Here is a 27,720-nt window from a genome sequence, read left to right as displayed (position 1 = left end):
CTCAAGTAAATACAGTTGCAGCCTTATCTGAAACTGGTTGTTAGAAGAAAAGGTGTCAGAACAAAATGGTAAATTAAGCAGAAACAAATGACCCAAACAACAAAAGCATTCATTCCAGAGCTCTGCAGGAACATAAGAATGAAATGGCTGTGCAGCTAACAAAAATACACAATGTCCCATTAAACTGGCAGGAGCCTGATTCTCTGCCTGGCTCTAGCCCAATTTCTGTTATAGAATAAAATGTTATTTGCTTGCTGGTTACAAGGTTTTCTGGAAGAGCACTATCAACAGCTGTTACTTTAGTGCACCATTCTACCTAGTTTAAGGTATTATTTTCCAATTATTATGAAGTTTTCTGTTTCCTGCTGGAAAAGAAAAAGTAAGTCTGTACCTCATTTAGCAGTGTTTTGAGATTTACTGGTAAAGAGCAGAAGTGTATGTAACTCTTACTGGTGTGCTCTGTTTGAACTGGCAAGCACTAATATGGAAAAGGCAGCTCTTGCACTGTTATGAATATCCCACCTAGTAATTTCCTCTTGAAATATGCTTGAGTGATTTTTGATCAATTAAAAAGTAATACTGCTAGATTTTTTACTTTCTGCATGAAAATACAGTAGAGAGCATGGGCATTTAAAAAATACTAACTCCAAATAATGGTATGGTCTTAATTCCTGTGTGTTTCTGAAACAAGATAGAGACCCGAAGCTCATAAGGATTCATTTGAAAAATTGAGACTTCACTTATTTAACAAAACTGCTGCTATTGTTCACTTAAAAACATCACGCTAATTAGGAGCTTCCTTATTCTCTTAAAATTATGAATTATTTGAAGTAGTGAAAAAAACAATCCTCTCTCTTTATTGAAGTTTTATATCTAATTCTTCTAAGTAGGCCAAGGAGAAGGATAGACTTAAGCTTCCCTAAAGTTCTTGAATGAGCATTTAGATTTGAGTAAAGCCCCATCTCTCATCTTCTAAGAGTTATGGTTGGGGGTTTTTTACTGATGTGGTGTTTTAAACCCATGTGTAGGTGTGCAACCTATTTCTTCTATGCAACACAAAGAATCATGTAAAATAGCTCTCTACCATTGTGAGACCAAGGTATTTTGTAATACAATTAAGAACTTCATTTTCTCCATGGAGAATTTTAAAGTTCATTTTCAAATTCAATTTAGGAAATTATATATAAGTTGATGATACTCTGGTAGATCACAACAACAAATTTTTTGTAAAAAACAAACAAACAAAAAAGAAGAACCATATCCGTAACAAATCTATTCCTAAAAAACTGAGTATTACAAAAGTATTAATTTTTGTCTTGCTGCTTCAGACCTTGAATTTGATGCTCACTTCATCACACTTGGATGTTAATCCATTTAAGAAATTTTATGTAGAAGGCTGTATGTTTCTTGGCAATTATGGGTATCCCCATAGTTTTTAAAGCCTGACATAAAGACTTTATTGTTTCCATTCTGGTATTGTTTCACTTCTAGGTCATTCATCAATGTCTTCCTATCTTACGAATAAGCAATCCCAGATCATATCTGCCATTTTTGTGATTTTCATCCCATTTCCATCACTGTCAGAATTATTTTCACCTTCTGCTCCTTTCAAGTTTTAAATCCTCTCTTCACTGTGTTCATACATATTGAATTTTATTTTTAACATCTACATCAGTATAAGAATGCAGAAAATAGTTTAGTTCAAGGATTGTTGTGATTGTCATCAGGATTACCTGCAAATCAAGTTTTCCATAAATTTGACTATATCACTGACAAGAACAAGAACTGTATAAATTATTCAGTTCTATTATACCACTATACACATGTATCAAATTCAGCTCCTTAACTTAAACAAGCACAATTGATTTTTGTCCAGAAAAAGTCTAACAAATTCTGCCGAGAAATCTACTCTTCCCTGCAGTGCACAAATGGTACACCATTTGCCATTTGAGAAGGCAGGCTCTGATAGCGTTGATTAGTTGTTCTTTTCTGTTACAAAGGGTAGACAGAAACCAGCACAACAGGTTGTGGGAGCTTGTTTCACACAAGGCTTTGTTTCATTACAATTTTGAGAAGTAATCAGAAACTTGAAACTTTTACTGAGAAAGGCCAGCTCCAGTCTTTTATCTTCTCAGTCTTGATTGTGGAGGGTGCTAAGCACTAAAACTCTTACTACACACAGAGACATGGATGGTTGTTGAAATACTGCACATCTTCCAAAGGTTTAGTACCAGGTCTTACTTCCTGATTTTATTTTGATACTTTGTCATTGTGTCTATCTTTAAATCACCATTGTGCTGTGAACACAAGAATTCCCTCTTGTTCACTATGTGAACACAATCTTCAGAAACATCTGTGAAGGAACTATTACTATATCTATTTTACAAGAAGGGAAACTGAGTCTGAGAAAAGTTCTTATGGCTTAGGCATGACTGCACATAAATTAATAGCAGTGCTAAGATTAAGGCTGAAGTATCAGTAACTGTCGCGTGTTGACCCAGTTAACCAGAATACACTACCAGGGCACATTTTTTCCACATCGCAGAGATTCTTTGTGTAAACTACAGTGCTGGGCTACCCTGTAATTATGCACAGAACAATTTAGGACAAAAAAAGCAATAATTTTTGGCTCAACAGGTTTACATGGAGCTTCAGAAACTTACTATCACTACCGATAATATTCATTCAAACAGCCGTCTGCTCAGGCCCTGATTCTCTCTTAGGCCACTTTGTACTGCTTGGACAGTAGTGGACCAGATGATCAAGCCCTTATAGTATAGCATAAGGACTAGTTCTTATAGCAGCCTCAGAAACCCTTACTAACGTCAGTGAGGCTTTGTACTAGTGCAGACATTAATTCATGTGGAACTAATTGCAGGACTGTGGCCTAAGTAAGGAACTGGTCTAGCTCTATTTGCTTGTTATCCAGTTGTCAAAATGTAGCGCTCATTAACTGCAGAAACAAAAGGTCCAGCTGGATTCTTTATATCTGAGAAATGTGTTTCCCATATAAAAAGAGTATAATCAGTAACACTGCAATGGAATTTAAAACCTTATTGAAAAGAAGGGAAACTCTAAAGCAGGTTTTTAATCAAGAATAATTCAGAGGCCCTTCCTCTATGCAGTTTATGATCTACTTTTACCTAAAAAAATCATTTATGCAAAATACACTTTGACTACCTGAGTCTATAGAACATGAAAAAGACTAAAACAAATGCCTTCTAGTCCCACTGCTCTCTTCCATAGTGTGAACACCATGCTTGGTTCCAGTTGTGCTCTAATCACTTTTCTCCTGTCCTGTAACACTGAGATTTTCTGTCCTACACAAGACATTTCTGGACTCCTCTAACTTAACCAGCCTGCTGAAGTCCCTAACAGCATGATCAGACAGACAGGGGTCACTAACATGAGAGTTATAGCTGTTTCCTTACATCAGCAGATGGCAATAAGCTGATGTAGGAGGCATAAGGGCATATTTTAGCTAGTAAAATTTGGCATGAAGATATTATCTTCTGTATGGATGTACCAATCTAAAATCTGATTTAAAAACAAAACCAAACCACAAAGTGATTAAGAATTGGAACTAACAGTTTCCACAAGTGTTCAATGTTACGGCATTTTCAGGATGTACCTAAGTTCCAACACAATCTAGAAGTGAGCTTGAATGCTCTGTTCCCTAACATCACTGAGGATGCAGTTTCATGAAAAGTTTTAGGAAACCTAAGTCTGCCTATCTGCCAAAAAGGGCAGTCCCACTCTCCTCCAAGGCACATTTCGACCTATTCCCTTGTCAAGATACCAACACTTGTGCAGCCACGCAAACAAATTACCTCAAGGAACTGACCTGGCTGAAAATTAACCCAGTAAAATAAATTCTTTTTGCAGCAGGATCAATTCTCTGATCCAGCTTTCTATACAGCCACAATTAGCACAAATGCCAGTATCAGACAGTGGGGAAGAACATGGAGTCAGGAATGGGAAGGAGGGATACCTGAGTTTCACCATCTGTACAGTTAAGGAGTATTCCAGATCCTGGCTGTATACAGAAAACCTACATCAGATAGGTACCAAACCATTTAACATTCAGTAAATTGTAGCTAGTTATGTCAATTAACCAAATAATTAACCAAATAAGCAAATAAAGCAGTTGGTGCCAAGTACAGGACAAAATCTATGAAGTTCTAGCTGAGAAGTTGAGGTTGCCACATGTCAGCCCATCTATGGCTTCCATTTGTAAATATATCTCAGGCACCATTTATCTGTTAGCAGCAAGATAAATGGATCCAGGCATTCCGTTATGCCACTCCCTCAGGCATTGAAACCCACCACTTAATCATCCAGTAAGACCTTGCAACCCCGATCAGCTGTTTCTTTGCAAGTGCCTGTGTTTCTGAAGGTAGGCCTGTGTAAAGCTACTTACCTCCTGACGCTGTTTTGTTGTGTGAAGACATAACCACAAGGGAATTCTCAAATACGTCTGTCCTGGTTATCTCATCCAATCTGAAGCACATCTACAGGATCAGGCCTCACAGAGTAAACAGACGTGGACAAGACTTCCGAAGGTTGGTAGCTAGTGTGTATATGCATTGCATATATGATTATACTCAAAATCCCAGAAGTCAAAGCACTTGGCTGCAGTAGCAGGGACTGTTTCCTTTTCATTAATGCTCAAGATGTACCTTTAATTTAAAAAAAAAAAATTAAAAAAAATAGCAGCACAAATCTGAATGAACTTTTTGAATCTGTCACAGTGAAAAATAATTTAATGACTTCATTAGGACTATTCATAATAATAGCTGATATATGAGAGAGCAAATCAGGAGTGCAATCTAGGGCATAATAAAAACTACATGTTACAATCAGATACATCAAGTAAATACTATACAGATATTCATGTTCAGATGTTACTACTCCTTTAGAAGAGTAAGTCATGATGTCTTTTCCCTCTCTTCAGGTGTAATCCTTGGATTTTCTCTCCGATCATATAAGATGAGCTATCGGGAAGTCAAGTACTTTTCATTTCCAGGAGAACTACTCATGAGAATGCTGCAAATGCTGGTCCTGCCACTAATTGTATCCAGTTTAGTCACAGGTAAAAAAAGAAACAGTTTTTTTTGTTCATTTAAATAATTTGGTAAATATGCCCACACCAAATAATAAAAAATGAACATTCCATGTCCTAGAAGTGTTCCAACCTGCAGAAAGTGATACCTTTGCTATTTCTATTTTAGAGACAATGTTACAAAAGGTTTGAATTAATATACAAAGAAACTAAAAGATGCTTTTCCCCATTCCAGGACAATCTAATTGTACAAGTTACTATGGGCAGCTGCTATGAAGACGACCCTGTACTCCACTTCTCTTACTTTCTGAATAGCTATTTCCTCCACAATGTCCTGTTGTTATCAAAGATAATGTATCTCAGAAAAATAGTTCCAAGACCCACAAAAGTTGAAACTATTTATCATGGGCAATAACCCATGCCTGTAAACCCAGATCTGTAAAACATCTGTCTATCTCCTAATCTCTTAGGAACAGATTAGGAAAAATAGGTGATAGATGGGATGGATTGGATAGTTTGGAAGAAACTTCATTCCATCAGTTCTGGTTTCCTGTCTTCTGGTCAGCAACTCTATCAATCTTCAAGCTCTCTTTACTAAGTTGCTCCTTGAGCTGGATATATAATAATTAATTTCTTGTGATGATATATGCCTTGTCATTCCACCTCAGTTTCATGGAATAGATTTTTTATGAATATTCAGGATGTATCTGTGATGTATTTACCCTATTAATTATCTGAAGAAAAGAAAGCATGGACTTTGTTCTATCAGCAAATCAGTGGTACAGCTTAGACAACTCAATCAAAACTGCCCACTGTGCAATCCTAGGATCTAAACACCTAATACACTACCTTAATTATCAGAGGACCCAGAAACTATAAGCTGTTCTCTATTTCATTGATTTTGAAATATTTTAATATTAAGATCTCCTCTTACAAATGCAAATGAGCATAGACTCCATCTTCATGGACCAAAGATAGTATGTATGTATATAAGCTGTTAATACCACAGCAGAAAACTAAGGTATTCACAGTTACAAAATCATTTGCCTTCACGTATTTCAAGAAGAAATTAAAGCTTGTTTCTATACACACATATTGTATGGATACAGAAAGCTTAATGCACATTGCAACTAGAGAGAAATTTATAAATCTTGTAGGGGAAACAATGACAGGTTTTATTCCCAAACAGTGTATAATTCTGTTACATGTCATATCTCCTTGCTGTCTTCTTGTCCCTTTCACCTGCAGAACTCCCCAGGTTGGCTGGACACTGATAGAAGAACCATTAGAAGTAGAAAAGGAGAGACATTTGCCCTTCTTCAGTGTCAGCTGAAACTGGCACTGCTGCTCCACTTTGTAGGATGAGTTATTGCAGGAGAAATTACCTGCTCAGTTCCTTGTAACTCTGCATCCATATTGGTTCTCTGAGAGAGCTCAAGATAAAACAGGAAATTAGGTAGATCATCCTATACAAGGATTTGAATTCGCTCTCAAAATTCTAAATAGAAACACTTTGTTCAGGTAAAGATCAGCAAATCCACCTGAGAGAGTCACAAGTGTCACAAGGAGCTGGACTTATGATAAAACAAGCTCTTTTGCTGTATCATCAGGTCTCAGCAAAGATTTTCTGAAATACCAAAACAATACGTTTCCAACTAATTTTATTCTGAAAAGAACCTTCCATCCCTGGATTCAATCAATACCCTTCTTTTTGATGCTTTTTTTTTCTTTTAAATTCTTTGGACCCCTTTATCCTTTTTTATGCCCTTTTTTCATAACAATAATTTCCTTTATTATATAAAGGCTTTTGGCAAAGAGAAATCTTATCTAAGATTTGTCTTATTATCATACAAGTGCCTTGCAGTATTAAGTGAATTATTCTTAGAGTTTCCCTTTGAAGTAGAGATGGTAATTTTCAAGGTGAATAACAACATTTTAAACTTCTTTAGTTGGGCAGGGAACAATCAGAGAAAACTCAATGCAATTCATGAATCACATTTCATTCTTTTCAAAAAATCATTGAATACAACAGGACTGTGTCTTTTTTTCATGGGATTAAAAGACTTTTCCCAATTTATTGCTAAAAACTGTGGAAAAACTGTTTTCTACACTGAACAATATCTCATTTAGCCTACAATGTTTTTTTTTTTAAAAAGCTGCTTTTACATATTTGCTGCAGAACTCTCATACTCAAGTAAATATACAGGTATTATTGAATATCTAAATAATGAACTATAACCTTTACAGGTGTACTACTGTGCAATTTTATAGATGTTACTGGTTTCTTTTTTTTACACATCATAGGATAATTCATTGGATAAAAGTCCTAAGCTTCTCAAGTCAGTCTTAACACCACTCTTGGCATCCATGAGCCAAATCTCCTATTTCCTGTATTTTGTTTGGCAAAGCAAAGCAGATGCCTCTTAACTAACCCCAAAAAGATTCCTCCAGGGTCTTGCATGTTGATAATATAATTGCTTCTTCCGATTGTAAATTATCTGAATAAATATTTTTGCTGTTTGCAGGCATGACAGTGTCTCCCAGATATGATGTTCTGGGTTTCCATTTGTATTTATGTAAGTGTGCTCAATATAACTGGTTATGACAATATCAGAACATATGGTCTCTGAGGTATTAGAAATAGACTGGGGATGATTACATTCCTTCACGAATTTTGTGAATGTCAGAGGAATTAGAACAACAAAACCAAAGTACTAATTATAGAAGCTATGGGCTGCTACGTAAGTCAAAAATCAGTTGAGAAACTGAAGACTTCTGCTATACAGGTAAACAGTTCTGATGGTTATTCACAGACTCTTGGGTATATAAACTATAAAAGGTGAAGTCCACCCAGTCACATTTCTCTATAGCCTGTTTTGGTACTTTCATGAAAGAAACAATGCAGAATCACATTCAGAGGTTTTTACTCACATATGCCTTATGACTTACTGTTATTGCATGTGGGTCAAGCAGATATGCGGTTTTTTATGAGATTCTATCTTCTAATGTGTATGATGTTACCAGGCAGGTACTAACACATGCTTGGGAGAAAATAGGGGTTATTTGCATATGTTTCACCATCTTTTACTGTTTATTCTTCATCTTTTGTGGTTTAGATGCAAATCCAACTGCGTAGTCTATGCTGGTCTTTATTCTCTACAGTCTTTCAAATGGGAGAACTCCTAAGTCAGAATTCCCAATCAGTATCTCTTACAAAGTCAAAGGCAAAATTAAAGCACAATATATGAGAAGTAGCATAAATAACCAAAGAAATAGATGAAATTACCATTTGGATTATTTTATGGCCAAATCTGGCCTTGATTCTTATACAAACACAGGGCTGCCAATTTTGCTCCATTTCTGTTTTGAATGTGCTGCAGTTATAGGAGTTCAAAATATTTCATACTTTCTTATTTCATTATAACTTGAAGCATTTGACATAAACAATTTGCTTGACATAATTATTTTTAAATATGCCTTGTCCCTAAAATATATATATTTTATATATATTTTATAAAATAAATATATACACATAAGATAACAATTCAACTTGTCATGAAATAAGCAAAGACTGCGAGATTTGCACCAGCATTAAGAGCACTATGCATTAACATTTTTTGAGCTGTTACAACAAGATCATAATGAAGTTGAAATTCCAGCCCTTTGAAACCGGCCCACAAGTCTCATCTGCATGTTTCAGGTTTTCACTGAATATAAGGGCATCAGAACAACGTACCTTTTCTTAACCAAACTATATATTTTCTGAAATCACATTCACAAAAATGATTCATGACCAGTCTTTATAAAAAGCTTATTTGGACCATAATATTTGTGACAAATATTAAAGCTAAAGAAATTTGGTAAGGGTTATTTGCAAATATTTTGCACAATTCTGGTCATAGGTCAGTCTAATAGACAGGCTGCTTCTCCTTCCCCAAAATTTTGGAAGCTTGGAATTTAGTTGTACAGGGACCACTACTTTTAAACGCGAGTAAGTTAGGATTAAATTCTGTGCATTGCTTTCAAATATCTTTGGTAAAGTATAGCAAAGCATAAAAAGCCCAGTCAAGATCTGAGACTAATTTTTGCTGCATATTGCAGAAACAGTAAGAAAATAGCTTATTTACTAACATAAATCAAGCTGGGGAAAGAGAAAGGGAATGTAGAAACAGTGAACCAGCAAGGTCCACTGGCTTGCCAAAGATTATACAGCAGGTCAGCAATAATAGAAGCAAGCAAAGATCCCAATCATGAATACCAGTACAACGCACTGTGCATTAGATGATAACGCTTGTCCAAACTGTTAATGAGAGTAACACTAATATGGTACAAATGAATCTTAATCACAGACCAGGATTTTGTGTGCAAGATTCTTTACAAACACAATGAAAAAGATTGTGAATCTTCTTACACAAAAGCAGGCTGTATAGTAAAACAGTTTAGAAGACTGAGTATGGAAGGTTTACCTCAAAGAAGAAAAACATCTTAGTATGTATTTTGTAGTATGTCTTTGTTTATATTCACTCCCCTTTCCAATTCAAATAATGACATAACTGTCTTTCATGGATTCTGGAAGATACAGAAACTTCCCTGCCTCTGATGCAACCTTTCAATGACCAGCTGCAACATTGACAACTGCAGGAGACACAAGTGAATTTCCTTTGGGCAGACTCAGAGACACAAGGTTTTGTCCCCAGACTTTTTCAACATGTTTATAGTATTTACCACTAGAAAAAATATAGAAAGGGTTGAGAATGTGCAGAAAGCTGGAATTTCCATTTGTGGATGCCTCTTAACTAACCTCAGATGTACATACGATGCTTTTGATTTCAGCCATCAAAGAAAGGCAATGAATGGTGACAATGTTAAAAACAAGTAGTAAGGAACATGGTCTCTCTCCCTACTGGGATAAAAACAAAGGCACACAAAGTGACGCAAGTAATAAAACAAAACACAAGTAGAGATCACAATTAACAGCAAAGTTGCCGACACAGTTGCTTGAAATCACCCATAATGAAACAAGGATAATATTCAAAGAACCAACTGAACTTGAAATAGTCTCCAAGCCACTCCCTTACATAAGTCAGGAAAAATGCAGCATCTGGATATGAATAGATTCAACTGCTGAAAAGCCAGATTTTGCCCAAAGCAAATTATGGATGTAAAATGTAGAAAATTAATGCTGTGACATGTTGTATAACCTTAGGCAAAACATGTTTCCCTTTTGTATCTCCACTTTCTTTCTCCTTTCAGATGTAGTGCTGGTGAAGTTTTTTTGTAGCTACTAGGCAGAAAAGATGACTATGTATGATGGAAATTTTAATGGAGACATGTAGATTAAGTTGTCACAGCTCAGCAGATTCAAAGTATACAGCTATTTTAGTTATATCACTGTAGAGATAGAAATAAACTTAAGCAAATACTTACAGCAAGAATGGTATATGGGGCCATCACTGAGAGAGCTGCTGTAGAAATACTACACCCAAAGTTACCTAGGGACTGCTTGCGGCTATCTATGATGATATCACCAATAATCAGATATGTATAAATGGACCATGTTTTTTTACTAGATACAACTGTTTAACAGGAATGCGTTAGCCATGAAGTAAAAAAAAATTCTCCTGAAGTTAGCGTATAGTGTGATGGACCTAAACTAAGTTGTATGACAGGGAACTGTGACACAATGGCACAGTCTCCCACATCCAGATAGCAGCTGTACCCAGTCTTCTGTAAAGACATAATTCTAGAAAATAATACAGTCTCATGTTGTTAAACTTAAGAACTTAAGGCCTCATTGAGAGAGCTTTAAACTAGATGCAAAGGGGGAAGGGGATAAAACCAGGCTTGCTAGGGATGAGCCTAGGGGTGGCATGCCTGTGTTGGAGAAGAGATCAATAGCCCAACTGAAGTGCATTTACACCAATGCACGCAGCATGGGCAATAAGCAGGAGGAGCTGGAAGCCATTGCGCGGCAGGAAAACTATGATGTGGTCGCCATCATGGAAACATGGTGGGATGACTCACACAGCTGGAGTGCTGCAATGGATGGCTACAAGCTCTTTACAAAGGACAGGCAAGGAAGGAGAGGTGGTGGGGTAGCCTTGTACGTTAGAGAGTGTTTTGATTGTCTAGAACTCAACGACGGTAATGATAAGGTTGAGTGCTTATGGGTAAAGATCAGGGGGAAGGCTAATAAGGCAGATATCCTGGTGGGAGTCTGTTACAGACCACCCAACCAGGATGAGGAAACAGACAAAGTTTTCTACAAGCGGTTGGCTGAAGTCTCCCAATCTCTAGCCCTTGTTCTCGTGGGAGACTCCAACTTACCAGATGTCTGCTGGAAATACAACACAGCAGAGAGAAAGCAGTCTCGGAGGTTCCTGGAGTGCATGGAAGATAACTTCCTGATGCAGCTGGTAAGCGAGCCAACCAGGGGAGGTGCCCCACTGGACCTGCTGTTTACAAACAGAGAAGGCCTGGTGGACGATGTGATGGTTGGAGGCTGTCTTGGGCTAAGTGATCATGAAATGATAGAGTTTTCGATTCTTGGAGAAGTAAGGAAGGTGGTCAGCAAAACCACTACCCTGAACTTTAGAAGGGCAGACTTTGGATTGTTTAGGAGTCTGGTTGAGAGAGTCCCTTGGGAGGCAGTCCTGAAGGGCAAAGGAGTCCAGGAAGGTTGGATTCAAGAAGGAAATCTCAAAAGGACAGGAGCAGGCCGTCCCCATGTGCCGTAAGATGAGCAGGCAGGAGAAAAGACTGGCCTGGCTGAACAGAGAGCTTTCGCTGGAACTCAGGAAAAAAAGGAGAGCTTACCACTTTTGGAAGAAGGGGCAGGTGACTCAGAAGGACTACAGGGATGTTGTGAGGTTATGCAGGGAGAAGATCAGAAAGGCGAAGGCCCAGCTAGAACTTTAACTGGCCACCACTGTTAAAGATGATAACAAAAAATGTTTTTACAAATATATCAGAGACAAAAGGAGGGCCAGGGAGAATCTCCCTCCTTTGTTGGATGCGGAGGAAAACTTTGCCACGAAGGATGAGGAGAAGGCTGAGGTACTTAATGCCTTCTTTGCCTCAGTCTTTAATAGTCAAGCTAGTCATCCTCAGGGTTTTCAGGCCCCTGAGCTGGGAGACGGAGACAGGACACAGAATGAAGCCCCAGTTGTCAAAGAGGTGGCAGTCACCGACCTGCTCCTCCACCTGGATGCTCACAAGTCCATGGGGTCAGATGGGATCCACCCGAGGATACTGAGGGAGCTGGCAGAGGAGCTGGCCAAGCCACTCTCCATCATTTACCAGCAGTCCTGGTCAACCAGGGAGGTCCTAGATGACTCAAAGTTAGCAAATGTGACACCCATCTACAAAAAGGGTCGGAAGGAGGATCTGGGGAACTACAGGCCTGTCAGCCTGACCTCGGTGCCGGGGAAGGTCATGGAGCAGATCATCTTGAATGCCATTATATGGCACGTGCGGGACAACCAGGGGATCAGGCTCAGCCAACATGGGTTTATGAAAGGGAGGTCCTTCTGCACTAACCTGGTCTCCTTCTATGACAAGGTGACCTGCTTAGTGGATGAGGGGAAGGCTGCGGATGTTGTCTACTTGGACTTTAGTAAGGCCTTTGACACAGTCTGCCGCAGCATTCTCCTGGAGAAGCTGGCTGCTCAGGGCTTGGATAAATGCACTCTGCGCTGGGTTAAAAACTGGCTGGATGGCCGACCCTAGAGAGTGGTGGTTAATGGAGTCAAATCCAGTTGGCGACTGGTCACAAGTGGTGTTCCCCAGGGCTGAGTGTTGGGGCCAGTCCTGTTCAATATCTTCACTGATGATCTGGATGAGGGGATTGAGTGCAGCCTCAGTAAGTTTGCAGATGACATCAAGTTGGGCAGGAGTGTTGATCTGGTGGAGGGTAGGAAGGCCCTACAGAGGGACCTGGACAAGCTGGATCAATGGGCCAGGGCCAACTGTATGAGGTTCAACAAGGTTAAGTGCTGGGTCCTGCACTTGGGTCACAACAACCCCATACAACACTACAGGCTGGGGGAAGAGTGGTTGGAGAGCTACCTGGCAGAAAAGGACCGGGGGGTGTTGGTTGACAGCCGCCTGAACATGAGCCAGCAGTGTGCTCAGGTAGCCAAGAAGGCCAATGGCATCCTGGCTTGTATCAGGAATAGTATGGCCAGCAGGACCAGGGAGGTGATAGTGCCCCTGTATTTGGCACTGGTGAGGCCGCACCTTGAGTACTGTGTTCAGTTTTGGGCCCTTCACTACAAGAAGGGCATTGAGGTGCTGGAGCGTGTCCAGAGGAGGGCAACGAAGCTGGTGAAAGATCTAGAGCACAAGTCTTATGAGGAGCAGCTGAGGGAACTGGGGTTGTTTAACCTGGAGAAGAGGATGCTGAGGGGAGACCTCATTTGTCTCTACAACTCCCTGAAAGGAGGTTGTAGCGAGGTGGGGGTCGGTCTATTCTCCCAAGTAGCAAGCGACAGGACGAGAGGAAATGGCTTCAAGCTGCGCCAGGGGAAGTTTAGGTTGGGTATTAGGAAAAACTTCTTCACTGAAAGGGTAGTCAGGCACTGGAAGAGGCTGCCCAGGGAAGTGGTTGAGTCTTCATCCCTGGAGATATTTAAAAGACGGGCAGACGTGGTGCTCGAGGACGTGGCTTAGTGGTGGACTTGGCAGTGCTAGGTTAATGGTTGGACTTGATCTTAAGGGTCTTTTCCAACCTAAATGATTCTATGATTCTATGATTTCCCTTTCCAATATTTGGAATGAGGCAGTAATGAGCCATCAAGTGTAACTGGATGCAAATGCTAATAAATCTTATCAAAACACCTATGCTCTAGGAAATTGTTAGCATTTTTCATTTTGACAATTCTAATGTCCTTTATTAACATATTAAATTAATAGCAGTAAAGATAAAGGGCCAGAATTTTGCATTTGCTCATCCTAACCCCTCACACAACAGGAAGGTATCATAAAGAGACCTGTGCATCACATCTTCAAAAAAGAGGCTGGGAATCCATCCTGTGTCTAGGTTTGTGGAAGCAAGAGCCATACTGCATGAAGTCTCTATGTAGTTCCAGTGTTATCCTGTCTAATCGCTGACAAGTCTATTGTGGAAAAAAGGCTATCACTTACTACAAGGCTCCAGGTGCTGTCTCATATCGGCCACAAATGTTTATGGTAATTTCAACAGATGGAAAGTCTCTCATTCAGCAAGATTCCAGAGAGAGGAACAAATGGTGTGGAGCCAGCATTATCCTTCTCCCAGGAAAAAAAATGAGGGGCCTAGCAGTAATTCCCCTTAATTCCTTCTGGCAGAACAGACTTTTAACCAGTGCCTGTGCAACATCTTGGATACTCACAGTAAAGCTGGAAGTCAAAAATATTAACAAAAGTCAGTCATACTCTTCTGTGTTTCATTTAAGAAATATAGCATTCCTGATTCTGTTCATACAGTTCATACACAAAAAGCGAGAAACAATTAGGCAGTGTTTGCTCAATTTAGCTGGTCACCAGAGCAATGAACTCATTTTCCAAATTTGAAAAATTGGGAATTTTCTGATTTTCCCAAAATTGTCTGATTTTTGCATGTCCTAAAGAAATTATTTTAGAAGTCAAAGCAATCAAAACCCAACAAATCAATGAAAAGTTTTAACTGATATCAATTGACTCTAATTATAGGCAAAAGAAGAGAAGTGACAGATTCTCTGTGAGTGAAGCACCTTTTGGATTGCCAGTGTGTTTGAGCTGCCTACGTATTTGTACTGGAAGCTTTCTACAGAGGAACCCTGTAGATATCTGTTACAGTAGTAAGCCTGCTATGAGTAACCAATCCATGAACATCCTAGCAGTGTGTTATTTTTTTACTTATGCCTTTCTTTTAACACATAAAGTCTCTCCAAAACCAAGACTGGCTAAAAATGTGGGCATGCAAGTTACTAAGTTTGTAAAGATCCAATCATCTTGTAAATACATTTCCTGTAGGGATAAAGAAACAAATGAAGAAATATTACTAGTGTTGATCCATGTTCTGTAACAATTTCATCTCAAGCTAGCATCTGTATGGTAGATTCCGGCCAACAGCGGCTAAAAATATACAAACATGAAACTTTATACACAAAATTACTTTAAACACCTGCTCTTTAGTACCTGTATTACTGTATAAAACAAGTGTCTATCAAATCTGGCATATAGCCTCTAATAATAATTATTTAGGCAGGCACTCAAGGATGGAAAAACTGGAATCTTCTTATACTGTTAGTCTCCACAGTCTTTAAGGGGATGTGGGCAGGATAAGTTTACTAATTATGTCATGTAATTCTAAAGTATTTTGGACAGAAGCTTTTAAAAGTTAAAAAAAATAAGTTTACGTATGAGGCAGCTACATTTTGGAAAATCAGTAAGAAAAAAAGGTAGATCGGAAACTATTCAGCATCTAGAAACATCAGTTTTCAAGTCAAAACACAGAACTAGCTATGTGCAGATTCAGTTTGTGTTGGCAATAAATTTGACTATGATGTCTTGAATATGTTTCTTGAACAAGTTTTTGCACAGAAAGTGCTCCAGGAGGAAACAAACTATACCCAGTTGGAAGTCAGAAAGCATTGTGCAAGGCATGAATGTTAGAAAATCATAATGAAATGTCATACATATTTATACAATAAATACAGCTTTGGGTAGAGCCTCTTACTCTGATAGTGCTATATATCTTAATCTATGCAAATACTAAAAGCAAGAAGCTACACAAAGGATCATAAAACGAAAATATAACTTACTTCCGAACCATTTCTGAAACAATTTTGCAATGGGAAATACACAGCAATCTATCTTCACAAAAGCCTGAGAGAAAAATTCTAAGTGAACACAGACCCCACTAAAAATTAAAATGCAGTAAAAGCAGAGTTGAAATTCCTGCATATAACGACACTCTATATAAAATAAGATTTTATTATACTTTAAAAAAGAAAACCTAAGCATGATATACAGCGTCCAAAAGCTGTGTAGTATAGCAGCAGTGTAGTTTTTGGTCTTAGCAAGCAATAATGCACAAATAGCAAGGCTGTCCAAGAACAAAGTTTGCAATAATTAAAGACAGCTAAACTAAAAAAAAAACACCTATAAAATCGTTAAAACCCTTCTAAAATCATTCAAGTTTGCTAGAAGCCCTTAATTAAAGGCTCATTTAAATTTCATTGCAAAATGTAACTTTTCTTAGTGGACCACTACGTTTAGTTTTTTCACAAAGTATTGAACAATCTGTGGGTTGCTACACACTTTTATTCAGTTTGCATTCTACTCAGATGCATTGTGAACAGTCCGGGTGACAGGGCTTATTAGTGGAATGGAGTTCTAGTGAAGTGCAAGGAGGGATTAAACAGACTACAACTTTTTGGCTTGAAAAAGATACAACCATGGAAGATTGCCATAAAAGTCCACAGAAATCATGAATCATTTGTAGAAGCTTAGATGGAGTAACAATTTATTATTATCTCTCATAATTATTTTTCATAATAAAAGAAATATGGCATGTCCAATGAAATAACTAGGGAGTACATTTATAATAAAGAAAAGGAAGTAGTTTTTCACACAGCACACAATTAAATTGTGTTGTACAGTGCCACAAGCCAGAAGTTAATAGTTTCAAAATGAAACTACAGAGTTCACAGATACAGCCGTCATTGACTATTCAATTTGGGGAACTAGCACTTTAGGAAAGCCCTAGTCCCTACTGGTGGCTAGATGCAGGGAGGGCAAGCAAGGGCAGTGAACACTATCTTTTTCTGTTTCTCATAGTATTTCAGTAAGAATCTGTTGTCAGGTAGAGCTGAAGATAAAGAAATAGGTTGGCCAACCATCAGACTAACTAATTTCTCATAGGTTTATGTTGTTGTTGCACTCCATAGAATTTTGCATCAGACTAAAGGGGTGTCTCTGTTTTCACCTATTAAGATTTTACCTACCAATTGCTCTAAGGCAATGGCTACTGTCAACAGTTTCGGCTTTCCGACACACATAGCTCTTTCAAGAGCCCGTTCAAAACCAAGGAAAAACTCTTCCAGGATCTGAGAATCATCTCACCTTCAACAAATGTAAATTCACTCAATTGACATGAAATTAGACTTAAAAATAAAAGAGATAAGACAAACTAGATGTCAAGAAAGAAGGGAAGAGCTATGCACAACACTATCACCAGCTCTTAATTATGCCACTCTTGGGAAGTTGACAAATAACAACAGTGTAAGAGCCATATCAATGTATGACAAAAAACAGCCTGAAAACTTGTGAAGAGAAGAGTTACATCCAGAGAAAGTTACATACACAGAGGCTTTGTTCAGGCTTTAACAGCTTTCACTTTCCTAATTCTCTCACCTCTTACCTCTAGCCTGAACGCCGTGATCTGTATCCCCATCTCCTGCATGTGAATGTAGCACAACTCTGTCATATTTGCTTCCTTGTCAGTTTGTGTTTGCTATAACTGCTCATGAAGACCAGCAGAATCTAATCAATACACTTCCTGAAGCTGCAGTTTGGGGACACTAGGGACATTACCAGGAGTACTTGCACACCAGAAGCAGTAACACGTATCATCCTTTCATCAATGCTGTAAAATCTGACAGATGCAAAGTTCTTCCGAATCACTGCAGCAGCTACACAGATCATTGCAGAAGGACGAGCTGCAGACCAAATCACATGCAGAAGGTTGTCATCTTTCAGAAACAGGAGACCATAATACTATCATTAGGTCCTCTACCTTTGTTTTCACCCCTGATTTTTTTTTCCATGTTTTGATAACCGGCAGTTGTTGACCTATAATACATTATTTCCATTTAATTCTCAAAATTAATTGCTGGATCTGCTCTGTGCTGTCCTTCAGCCATGTATTTGGATTATAAACTTCTATAAGGCAGATCCATCATTATCATCATTACTGGAGACAGAGATATTGAATAGCTGTCTCTTGATAACACTGTTGGATGCCCCACCTGAGTTCTGAGCAACAAAGAATGAGGAAAGTCACTGTGCATCACAAGAGCTACAGGACTCAAGCCTTGGGTCTGGTTTCCAGTAAGATATTGGATTGTCTGGAAGAGGAGGAAGGCTGCCCAGCTAATTGTTCATCCTGGTGTCCGGCTGCATCACACAGCTCTCACTAGTGATGGAGGATAAGAAGAAGAAAACAGAGACACTCGGGACAGAAATCTCTAAGGATTTGTTGAGATATGTTCAGATATAACCAAGGATCAGCAATTTCTGGGATTTGAGCTGCATGTTAGAGAGTCACAAAGCAGATCCTGCATCAGCTACAATTCCTTTCATCCAGGCACTCCCGTTAGTGCATATTTTTTCTTTACTTTCTCTTTCAGGCTGCTTCTATATCCTATATATATAGAATATATATCGTCCAGTTCAGACCTTGAGAAATGAATGCAACAAAATATAAACAAAGCTGTTGTATATGGCATGAAGAGCCTCTCTAAAGATATCACTTCAAATATTTAAGAGCTTGACTGGTTGCTAGGAATTGCTTTCCAGTTGTGTCACAGTTCCTTTTCATAGTTGATAACTTTCTGCAGAGATGTGGCTGGCACAGGGTAAAATACCTTTTCCTTATTTCTTTGTTGCGATGCTGTCTCCAGATAAGTGCCCAAGGAAGCCATGAACACAGCAAAATGTTTGCTGAAACCTAGAATCTCCTTACGGAATTGCCAGCCTTTTTTAATTGGGTGGAAAGTCTCTCGATATGAACTTTTTCAGGCTCACACAGTTTGATCTGGTTTTCTTTACACAAGTGATCCCAGGGTGCTGTTATACTACTAAAATTTGATGCAAAACTCTCATAACACACCACCAGTCCCAGAAATTACTGGGTTTTGTGGTGATGGCTTATTCTAGAAAGCATCAGTTTTGGCTAGGTTTGGGCATACTCTGCCACTTCTGTGCACTGCCTCAGATATTTTACTTGGGCCAGCCTGATGACACTTTCCCCATTTACACAAAGCCTTTTTCCTTTGATTCTCTATGGGACTTGATCTTCCCAGGTTTGACTGAATGATGCCATTGATACATACCACAGCAAAGTTAATTCAGTTTATCGAAAATCCTATCTATGTGTCTCTGGAAGGTAGCAAGTGCTAACTGATTTCCAGAAATGGGGAAAAAGAAATTCCTACAGGACCCTACTTGTTCTCAAGGTTGGACTTTCTGGAGTTGCCTGTCTCAGTGTTTCTCAGGTCAACAAAGTTTGTATATTTAGCATTTCTGATCTTGGCCAAGAGTTCATCATTGTAACGCCTGGCATTTCCATCTGAAAGAGGGACATACGCAATCAGTACAAACACAGCTTCCTCAGACATTTGTACACTCAGCAAAACAGGACAGTTTAATACACCACAAACTTTCAGTTCCTGCTGTTGCGAAGACAGTTATATCTAGCAAAACAGCAAGAAAAGCACCTCGGATGGCAACCTTTTAAATTTTGGTTCCTCGGGTCACCAGATACAGAAGTTCCATGTATTCCTTCTATTAATAGTATCCTGAAAGGACCTTTTTCTCTGCAGGTATCTATCAAAACCAGATATACCAATGTTGATCCACAAAGAGAAGTAAAAGCTACTAGGTTACAGAAAGACTTGTACAAAAAAAAGTCTCATTATTTATGCGGCCATATCACATGGGAAGTGAAAAGATAGAATTCTTTACAGTTTCACACAATTGAATAGCAATTCTATTCTAACACTGAGTAAGAAACATGCAAATAAAGAAAACAGTCAAGTGCTCAACTCTCATGGCAACAGAAGCTTTCAGATCTTAATGTTATTCTTAAAGACCCATTCTCTCTGGAAGTCAAGTATCAAAGCAAATTAAATTCCTGACCCCCTGGTTGTGAAGAAAAGCTCAAAAATAGATCCTGACTATATTCTGAAAACTCAGGTCACACAACAAAGAGCACTTATTTGAAAAAATGTTGGGTTTTAGGGTACTCCTGTATGACTGAGCATGACTTGTAATTCCTAAGTAGTTAGAGTTATCAGATCTGGTATTAATCTTTAAGCAGTATTCATCTCTACTTCACTAAAGAGTTTGAAAGGCTTCAAGTGTATCACAAGTTGTGAAGAGTTTTTTGGACTAAGTACATTAACACCAATATTTATTTAGATTCCTCAGTTAAGCACGTTGTCAGGATCAGGCTTTGGTTTGCAATAATTATATACTTCAACAGAACTAACATTTTTTCAGATAATTACACCTTTTCATCCTCAGACAACTATACCACTAGCTCCTTTACAGGTGGTAGATATGAAAAACAAAAGTACAGCATAGTACTAGAAGTACACTATTTGCACTAGAGTTAACCTACTGATGATGATTCTTTCCTCCATAAATAGCTCTCTTATTTTTCCTCTACTTGTATGCAAAGCTAAATACTTACTTTATTCTGACATTTCACCACCCACTTCTAACTTAGATCTGAATATTTAGATAATATCAGAGATTCTCCAGTGAATATAGTTTCTTTTCAGAGCTAGAGAAAAAATAGGTTTTGGTCAAGAGTTCACCTAATGAATGGCTATTTCATTAATGAATACATTCTTGTGTTGAAAATCAGCTTTGTCCAATATTTCCAGTTGCAGTATGTCTTAACTCCCCAAACCCTGAAAACAAAGTTAGCTTACAAAGTTAATTAACATTAGCTTACTAAGCCTGGCTAATATATGTCTCAAGGCTAATGAAGCTGTGCAAAGGGTCCACATCCATAGAGAAAATAAAGCTTTCAAATTCAAGATAGGATGTTTAATAGTTCATTAAAAAGTAAATAGGATTCTTTTCTGTTCTGCAGAACATCACAGTCCAATAACAACAGCGATCTAAAAAATCCCTCTTCTCTTTCATCTGTTTAGTTTAAAATCAGCTGATACTTTCTTTGGTACCTCAGACTTCTCATAGTCTCATAACCTCAATCCTGCCTGCAAGCAGATGATGCCCAGATGGCAACTGTGTAACACTTGAGTTGAGGAAGCCAAAACCTATTTTTCAGCCATACTTAGCACTGCAACATCCTGGAAAAGAGCTAAATAATATTATTAAAAAGCACTGATTGCTACTGTCAGGCATTCCAGAGGAAGTCTTAACTTTTTTCCATTGCCTCCTACAAGTCTGTAAGGTGGAGAAGACAAAGCAAAAATATACAGCTTTGATGTTGCAAGGCTGTAACTGAATCAGTGACTCAAAGTTCAAGAGGTCACTAAAACAAAGGAGAGAAAAGAAGGAAAACAAAAGTCTGTTCACATGAAACTCCAATTCCACACTTTCATAATGAGTTCTCAGAACAGCCTTAACATCATTACTGAATAGTGGGGAAAAAAAAAAAATAAACAAAACCCAAGCAAATTACAACAGCAGTTTAAAATGTAATAGACTAGTTGCAGCTAAAGTAATGACTCCTTAGTATTCATATGGCATATTTTCAGATGATCTTAAATTCACAAATAGAAAGTGTTTTTTTCCTAAAGTTGATTTGATTGTTACCTATTAAATTCCTGGGGGGTCTGAGAGTGTAATTAAATTCCTATTTACTCCTACAGACCATGAAAAAAATGGAAAAATGCTTATGATGTTATGGATTAGGATGTTCTTATTTATTATTAAGATATTAACTTATGGATTATAAGTAGTGTTTTAAAAGGCTGCGAGTCCATAAATTTAAAAATGTCTATACACACCTTTTCAAATTATGCCTGCATCAGGTTCCGTAGTCTTTAAATAGACTTCGCTATACTTGATAAAGGAAGTCTCAGATTGCTTCTAGATTCTTTGTTAATACAAGATTCATTTTTTGATGCCATATAAAACTTAATATGCAGAATTTTTCTTATCAAATCCAAGTTAATGGGATTCTTTGAAAAATGTGAATCTAAAAGTACTCTATATTGTCAAATTAGTTACTGTTCTGCAATTTCTAATGCAAATAATGACTTAGAGACATGAAAGAGTTCCATGCATTTCCTTTTGAAACGGATAGATAATACTATGTAGTGGTGCATCTTATTTGTACCTGAACTATCAGAGGGACTGAGGCCCCACTATACTAGGTCCTGCACCAAAGTCAATACAGTATTGGCGGTAATGTCTTTCAGGACAAACTTTCTCAGATTGAGAAGATGTTCTGTTGACATTGCTGACTTCACTGACGTAGATAGATAACTGAGCTAATTTTTTATCAATATAAGGAGCAGGATAGCAACAGCAGCATGGAGCTCCATTCAGGTGATTTATATTGTTTCATGTGAATGCAGATAGCACTACAACTTGGTGGAAATTAAAATTATACTTGAGGTGTGAGAGGAGAAAAGTCAGTGAACAAAGTGTGAATCCATCAAGAACAGCCCGTGGAAGCATACATACTGTTGCAAAATAGCACAAACTGAAAAAATGCCTGACACATGGGAAGGAACGTAATAAACTAAAGGGATTACAAGAACATGTAAACACCATCAGGGTGTGTGTAAAGTAAACAAAAAGGAAAGGGACAGCTCCATGAGCAGCTCAGATAAATTCTCTGAAATATCCACTGATAAAACAACACCAGATGAATGAACTGCTGGCTTGAAAGCAAACTGAAAATTTATCACTTTTAAGTTGAACACAGATACACCAATCAGTGTTGTGTCACTGACAAGATTTATAAAAAAAAAAAGAGCAATTATTAGTAAACCTGGTACAAGGATAGATAGTAGGTACTGCAACAACAAAAAATATGCAGGATTCTTTGGTGAGTGGGCTGTTACCAGAGTAACTTCAGATTACTCAAAAAAATCAAGTCTTGTTAAACATACATACCTAAAGGCAATGTCACACTGTTCTTTTCCAAATTACCTTAATATTGCTGAATTAGCAAAGAAAAGATGATCTCAGAGTCCTAAAAATTGTGCTAAAATTAAAATTCCAAGCAGAAATCCAAAGGTCAGGTTATTACCAGATGCGTTAGTAACACACTACTGTTAGTTCAAACCTTAATTGAGTTACATCCAACTGGGCAAAGCTTCTTTCCAAATGGTGGCTGCTGTATGAACTCTATAAAATTAACTTAACTAGTTAATCTTAACTTTGGAAAGGGACCTGGGGGTCCTGGTGGACAGGAAGCTCAACATGAGTGAACAGTGTGCTGCTGCGGCCAAGAAGGCCAATAGGATGCTGGGTTGCATCAACAAGGGCATCACCAGCAGAGATAAAGAAGTCATTACCCCACTCTGCTCAGCGCTTGTCAGGCCACACCTGGAATGCTGTGTACAGTTCTGGTCCCTGTTATACAAAAAAGATGTGGACAGGCTGGAGGGGATGCAGAGAAGGGCCACCAAGATGATCAAGGGTCTGGGAAGCCTGCCGTATGAGGATAGGCTGAGAGACCTGGGTTTGTTCAGCCTTGAGAAAAGGAGGCTTAGAGGTGATCTCATCACCATGTACCAGTACTGAAAGGGGAGCTACAAAGAAGATGGAGACTCCCTTTTTACAAGGAGTCACATGCTGAGGACAAGGGGTCAAGTCACTCCTAGGGGGATTCTGATTGGACACGAGATGAAAATTTTTCACAATGAGCACAGTCAATCATTGGAATAATCTCTCCAAGGAAGTGGTTGACTCCGCTATGCTGAACATGTTTAAGACTCAGCTGGACGTGGTGCTGGGCCATCTTGTCTAGACTGTGCTCTTGCCTCAAAAGGCTGAACCAGATGATCCTTGAGGTCCCTTCCAACCTGGTATTCTATGATTCTATGGTTTAGTGTCCGATCCTAGTGGACAATCATCCAAATAAAAGACACTATCACTGCAATAGAGTCTATTATTAGAAGTTTTAGCGAAGAAGCCAAGAACACCCTGGCCAACAATAGTGGATCACATTTTGAGTGAGAAGGTGATGCCTCCAGCATAGAGCTGTGACAAGTTACAGATCAGTACAATCCCATACCCCAAATCCCATATCATTTTGCACCTAGAGATATGTCTCTATCTTTTTTTAGACAGGCAACCTTAATTTTCTATTCTTTAAATCTTGCACCTCTCTGAATAGAATTATGTTCACTTCATTTTTCTAGCAATTCAACAGAAGTGTCTCTTCAGATGTCTGTTGCATACCAAAGATTTAAAAGCAAATGCATTTTTACATTAGACTGCATTACTATCTACTGTTCCTTTACGGATACCTCTAATCTCACATCTGTATTCTCAAGTGTGTCATATTATTTTTTCAGTAGCAGCTAAAGTAGATCAGGAACGATTTAGCATAGTAAATAGTTTACATCTTCATCACATGGTATACAGCCAGTCAGATAACAAAAGCACTGTACATTTGTGGAATGTTGTTTAATAAGTGCTGCACATACAAAAACATGCCTGTGAAGGACTCCAGGCACAGTCTGCCAAAACTCAGACCAGCATTTTAGCAGATGAAAAGCTTCCACATGTATTTTAAGAAATTGCATTATGGATTTTTATGGAGCACTAAGTAATGTGCTTAACACCATCCAGAAGGCAAAGGTATCTTTATCAGTTGTATCTTGCCAGGATGCGGTGCCTTTCATGTTTAAAGTAGATATTTTTGGCAATATGTTCAGAATAAGTGAAAATTAATATTTTCATCCTTGGGGAATAAGGTAGAAGTCTTACAACTGCTAGCACATTTATTTCAGTCTTGTAACAACATGTCCTGTAGGATTCAAGCTAACTTAATGTGCTTTGGCTTATCAGCTACCACAATTAACTTTTTTTATAATTAAACTGAAATGATTTACCATGTTACATTATGCTTTTTCTTAAGCAAACATGCTCATTTTTTCACTCCTGATACAGAAAATAAGCAGCTTTATGCCCAACATAAGAATCCCATTTCCAGGAAAGTTTAGTCCAAATGTCTGGACATAAAAGTATGTCTTTTTAGAATTGTACTGTGCAGGTAGCAGCAGTGTTTTGTTACCAAAAAAATTGTGAGCTGCTATTTTCTGTGTTCCTGGGTCTCTGATTCTTGGCTTGAGGACAGTCAGTCCTTTGTTCTCTGTTATTACAATGAGGTAACCAAAGAAAGAGAGTCTTGGTTTGAGACTGTCAGCTGTTACTAATCACTGCTCCATGGCTTGCTGTGAATCCCTGCTTGCCTCTCCCTCCTGCTCTGCTTAGCACACATAAAGAAGATAAATTACTCCCTAGTTTCCCTTCAAAAAGCATATTGTTTGGCACATTCCAATACTGTGAGCAAAAGGTGGAATAATGTGAAGAGTTAAATGGGTATCTAAACAGCCCCACAGCAGGGTCCTTCTCAGGCAGATGTGAGTTTCAGGAAATGTACTTTCTGACTGGTTCTCCAAATGTATTCTGTTATATTGCAAACCTGAAAAGTAAATCAACTACACTTTTCAGAATAGTAGAGCATATTCCTGCAAGAGGTTTCCAGTAGTAACGCAAATAACACCGACACTCAATAAATGCAGCATCTAAGTGTACCATATTTATGTATTTTATTTTGCTGGGAGGTGTAATACTTTGGTGTCTATAAGTTATTTAGCAACAACAAGCACAGTCTGGAGAGGTTTATGTAATTCTTCCCTGTCCTCACTGACTGACACTGTCCTGACACAGAGAAGTATTTTAAAGGAAGACTCATAGAATCATAGAATACTTTGGGTCAGAAGGGACCTTTAAAGGCCATCTAGTCCAACCCCCCTGCAGTGAGCAGGGACATCTTCAACTAGATCAGGTTGCTCAGAGCCCCATCCAACCTGACCTTGAATGTTTCCAAGGATGGGGCATCTACCACCTCTCTGGGCAACCTGTGCCAGTGTTTTACCACCCTCACTGTAAAAAATTTTTTCCTTGTATCTAGTATGAATCTACCCTCCTTTAGTTTAAAACCATTACACCTTGTCCTGTCACTACAGGCCCTACTAAAAAGTCTGTCCCCATCTCTCTTATAAGCCCCCTTTAAGTACTGAAAGGCTGCAATAAGGTCTCCCCGCAGCCTTCTCTTCTCCAGGCTGAACAACCCCAGCTCTCTGACTGTCCTCATAGGAGAGATGCTCCAGCCCTCTGATCATTTTTGTGGCCCTCCTCTGGCCCCGCTCCAACAGGTCCATGTCCTCCTGTGCTGCGGACCCCAGAGATGGATGCAGTACTCCAGCTGGGGTTTCACCAGAGCAGAGTAGAGTAGAGGGACAGAATCACCTCCCTCAACCTGCTGGCCACGCTGCTTTGGATGCAGCCTGGGATACGGTTGGCTTTCTGGGCTGTGAGAGCACATTGCCAGCTCATGTTCACCCCCAAGTCCTTCTTGGCAGGGCTGCTCTCAATCCCTTCATCCCCCAGCCTGTATTGATACCGGGGGTTGCCCCAACCCATGTGCAGGACCTTGCACTTGGCCTTGTTGAACCTCGTGAGGTTCACATGGGCCCACTTCTCGAGTTTGTCCAGGTCCCTCTGGATGGCATCCTGTCCCTCAGGCATGTCAACCACACCCCTCAGCTTGCTGTCATCTGTAAACTTGCTGAAGGTGCTCTCGATCCCACTGTCTGTGTCACTGAAGATTAATATCAGTAACGGTAACAGTACTGGTCCCAGTATGGACCCCTGCGGGATGCTACTTGTCACTGATCTCCATCTGGACATTGAGCTGTTGACCAACCAAGTTATTTGTGCATGGAAACAAGAAAAGTAAGAAGTGAGCAAGGCTGTGGAATATCCTACCATGACAATAGTTAGGCTGAAAATAGCAACTGATTTGAACTTCAAGCTCAATAAATGTCTAACCAAGACTGTATAATAGATTTCCCTGCTGTATCACAATGCTATCCCTGATGGCCCAGGAAATACTTTCCAGAATGGATTACTGTCATATTTTTTATAAGATAACTACTAATCATGATGCACTGAAACAAAGTAGAGTTTCATAAAGTGAAGTTCCTCCACTGAAAGAGCAGTATCAGTGATGAATAAAAACAAAATGATCTTTCATTATTCATGGTTAACTGTAAAGCCACTAGAGATTACTTGGGCCTTTACCATTTACACCCGTCAGTGATGTTCTGACATTATCTTACCATAGTTTCACAAACATTTTCCTTGTAATGAATAAACTGTGGCTAGAAGAGCATGTATTTGCAGCCAAGAGGAGAAAGGATGAAAAAACATGGTCAGTTACAAAATATTTTCCCGTAACAAGAGTTAGAAAGGGATGGAGGAAACATATTTGAAGCTAGCATGCATTACACTTATTTGCTAGCATATTTTTACACCGTTTCCAGCAAGAAGCATAGGACCAATAGAAAGAGTACAATATTCAGTTTGCATCACTTTTGCATGTGCAAAAGCTTTCAGAATCACTGAGAGGTATGCAGCATCCACATTCAGGTGTATTTCAAAACAAGTGCTCTATGAATATCAGAAATAAGTAGGTATGGCAAGGTTACGTTAACATTCTCTAGAAAAGGTTTTTTGTCATCACATACAACGTTTCTCCTCACTGTGGTAGTGGAGAATCCACAAAGAAAGGTACATCGCTTTATTTAAGTGTTTCTGTGGACGCTTCTACATGTTGTTAAGTCCCATCTTTCTGCTAAAGACTGTCATTTCTCTAATTCACTCACGCAATGAGATTTTTTCTTATG

The 27,720-nt window shown here is 38.7% G+C and overlaps 1 protein-coding gene across 1 annotated transcript in view; it reads left to right on the top strand.

Annotated features, from left to right (window-relative positions):
• Window positions 1–27,720, top strand: part of SLC1A3 (solute carrier family 1 member 3) — a 73,134-nt gene that overhangs the window by 14,874 nt on the left and 30,540 nt on the right. The window contains exon 3 of the mRNA XM_087773272.1: window positions 4,955–5,092. Within this exon, the coding sequence (XP_087629398.1) occupies window positions 4,955–5,092 (138 nt within the window). The remainder of the gene's footprint in view (window positions 1–4,954; window positions 5,093–27,720) is intronic.

Source organism: Nipponia nippon, unplaced genomic scaffold (assembly GCF_047370975.1).
Source record: "Nipponia nippon isolate SJK-2023a ecotype South Korea unplaced genomic scaffold, ASM4737097v1 scaffold_39, whole genome shotgun sequence".
Taxonomy (NCBI): domain Eukaryota; kingdom Metazoa; phylum Chordata; class Aves; order Pelecaniformes; family Threskiornithidae; genus Nipponia; species Nipponia nippon.
Note: the sequence above shows the minus strand (reverse complement) of the source record. Positions and strands in the feature narration are given on the sequence as shown.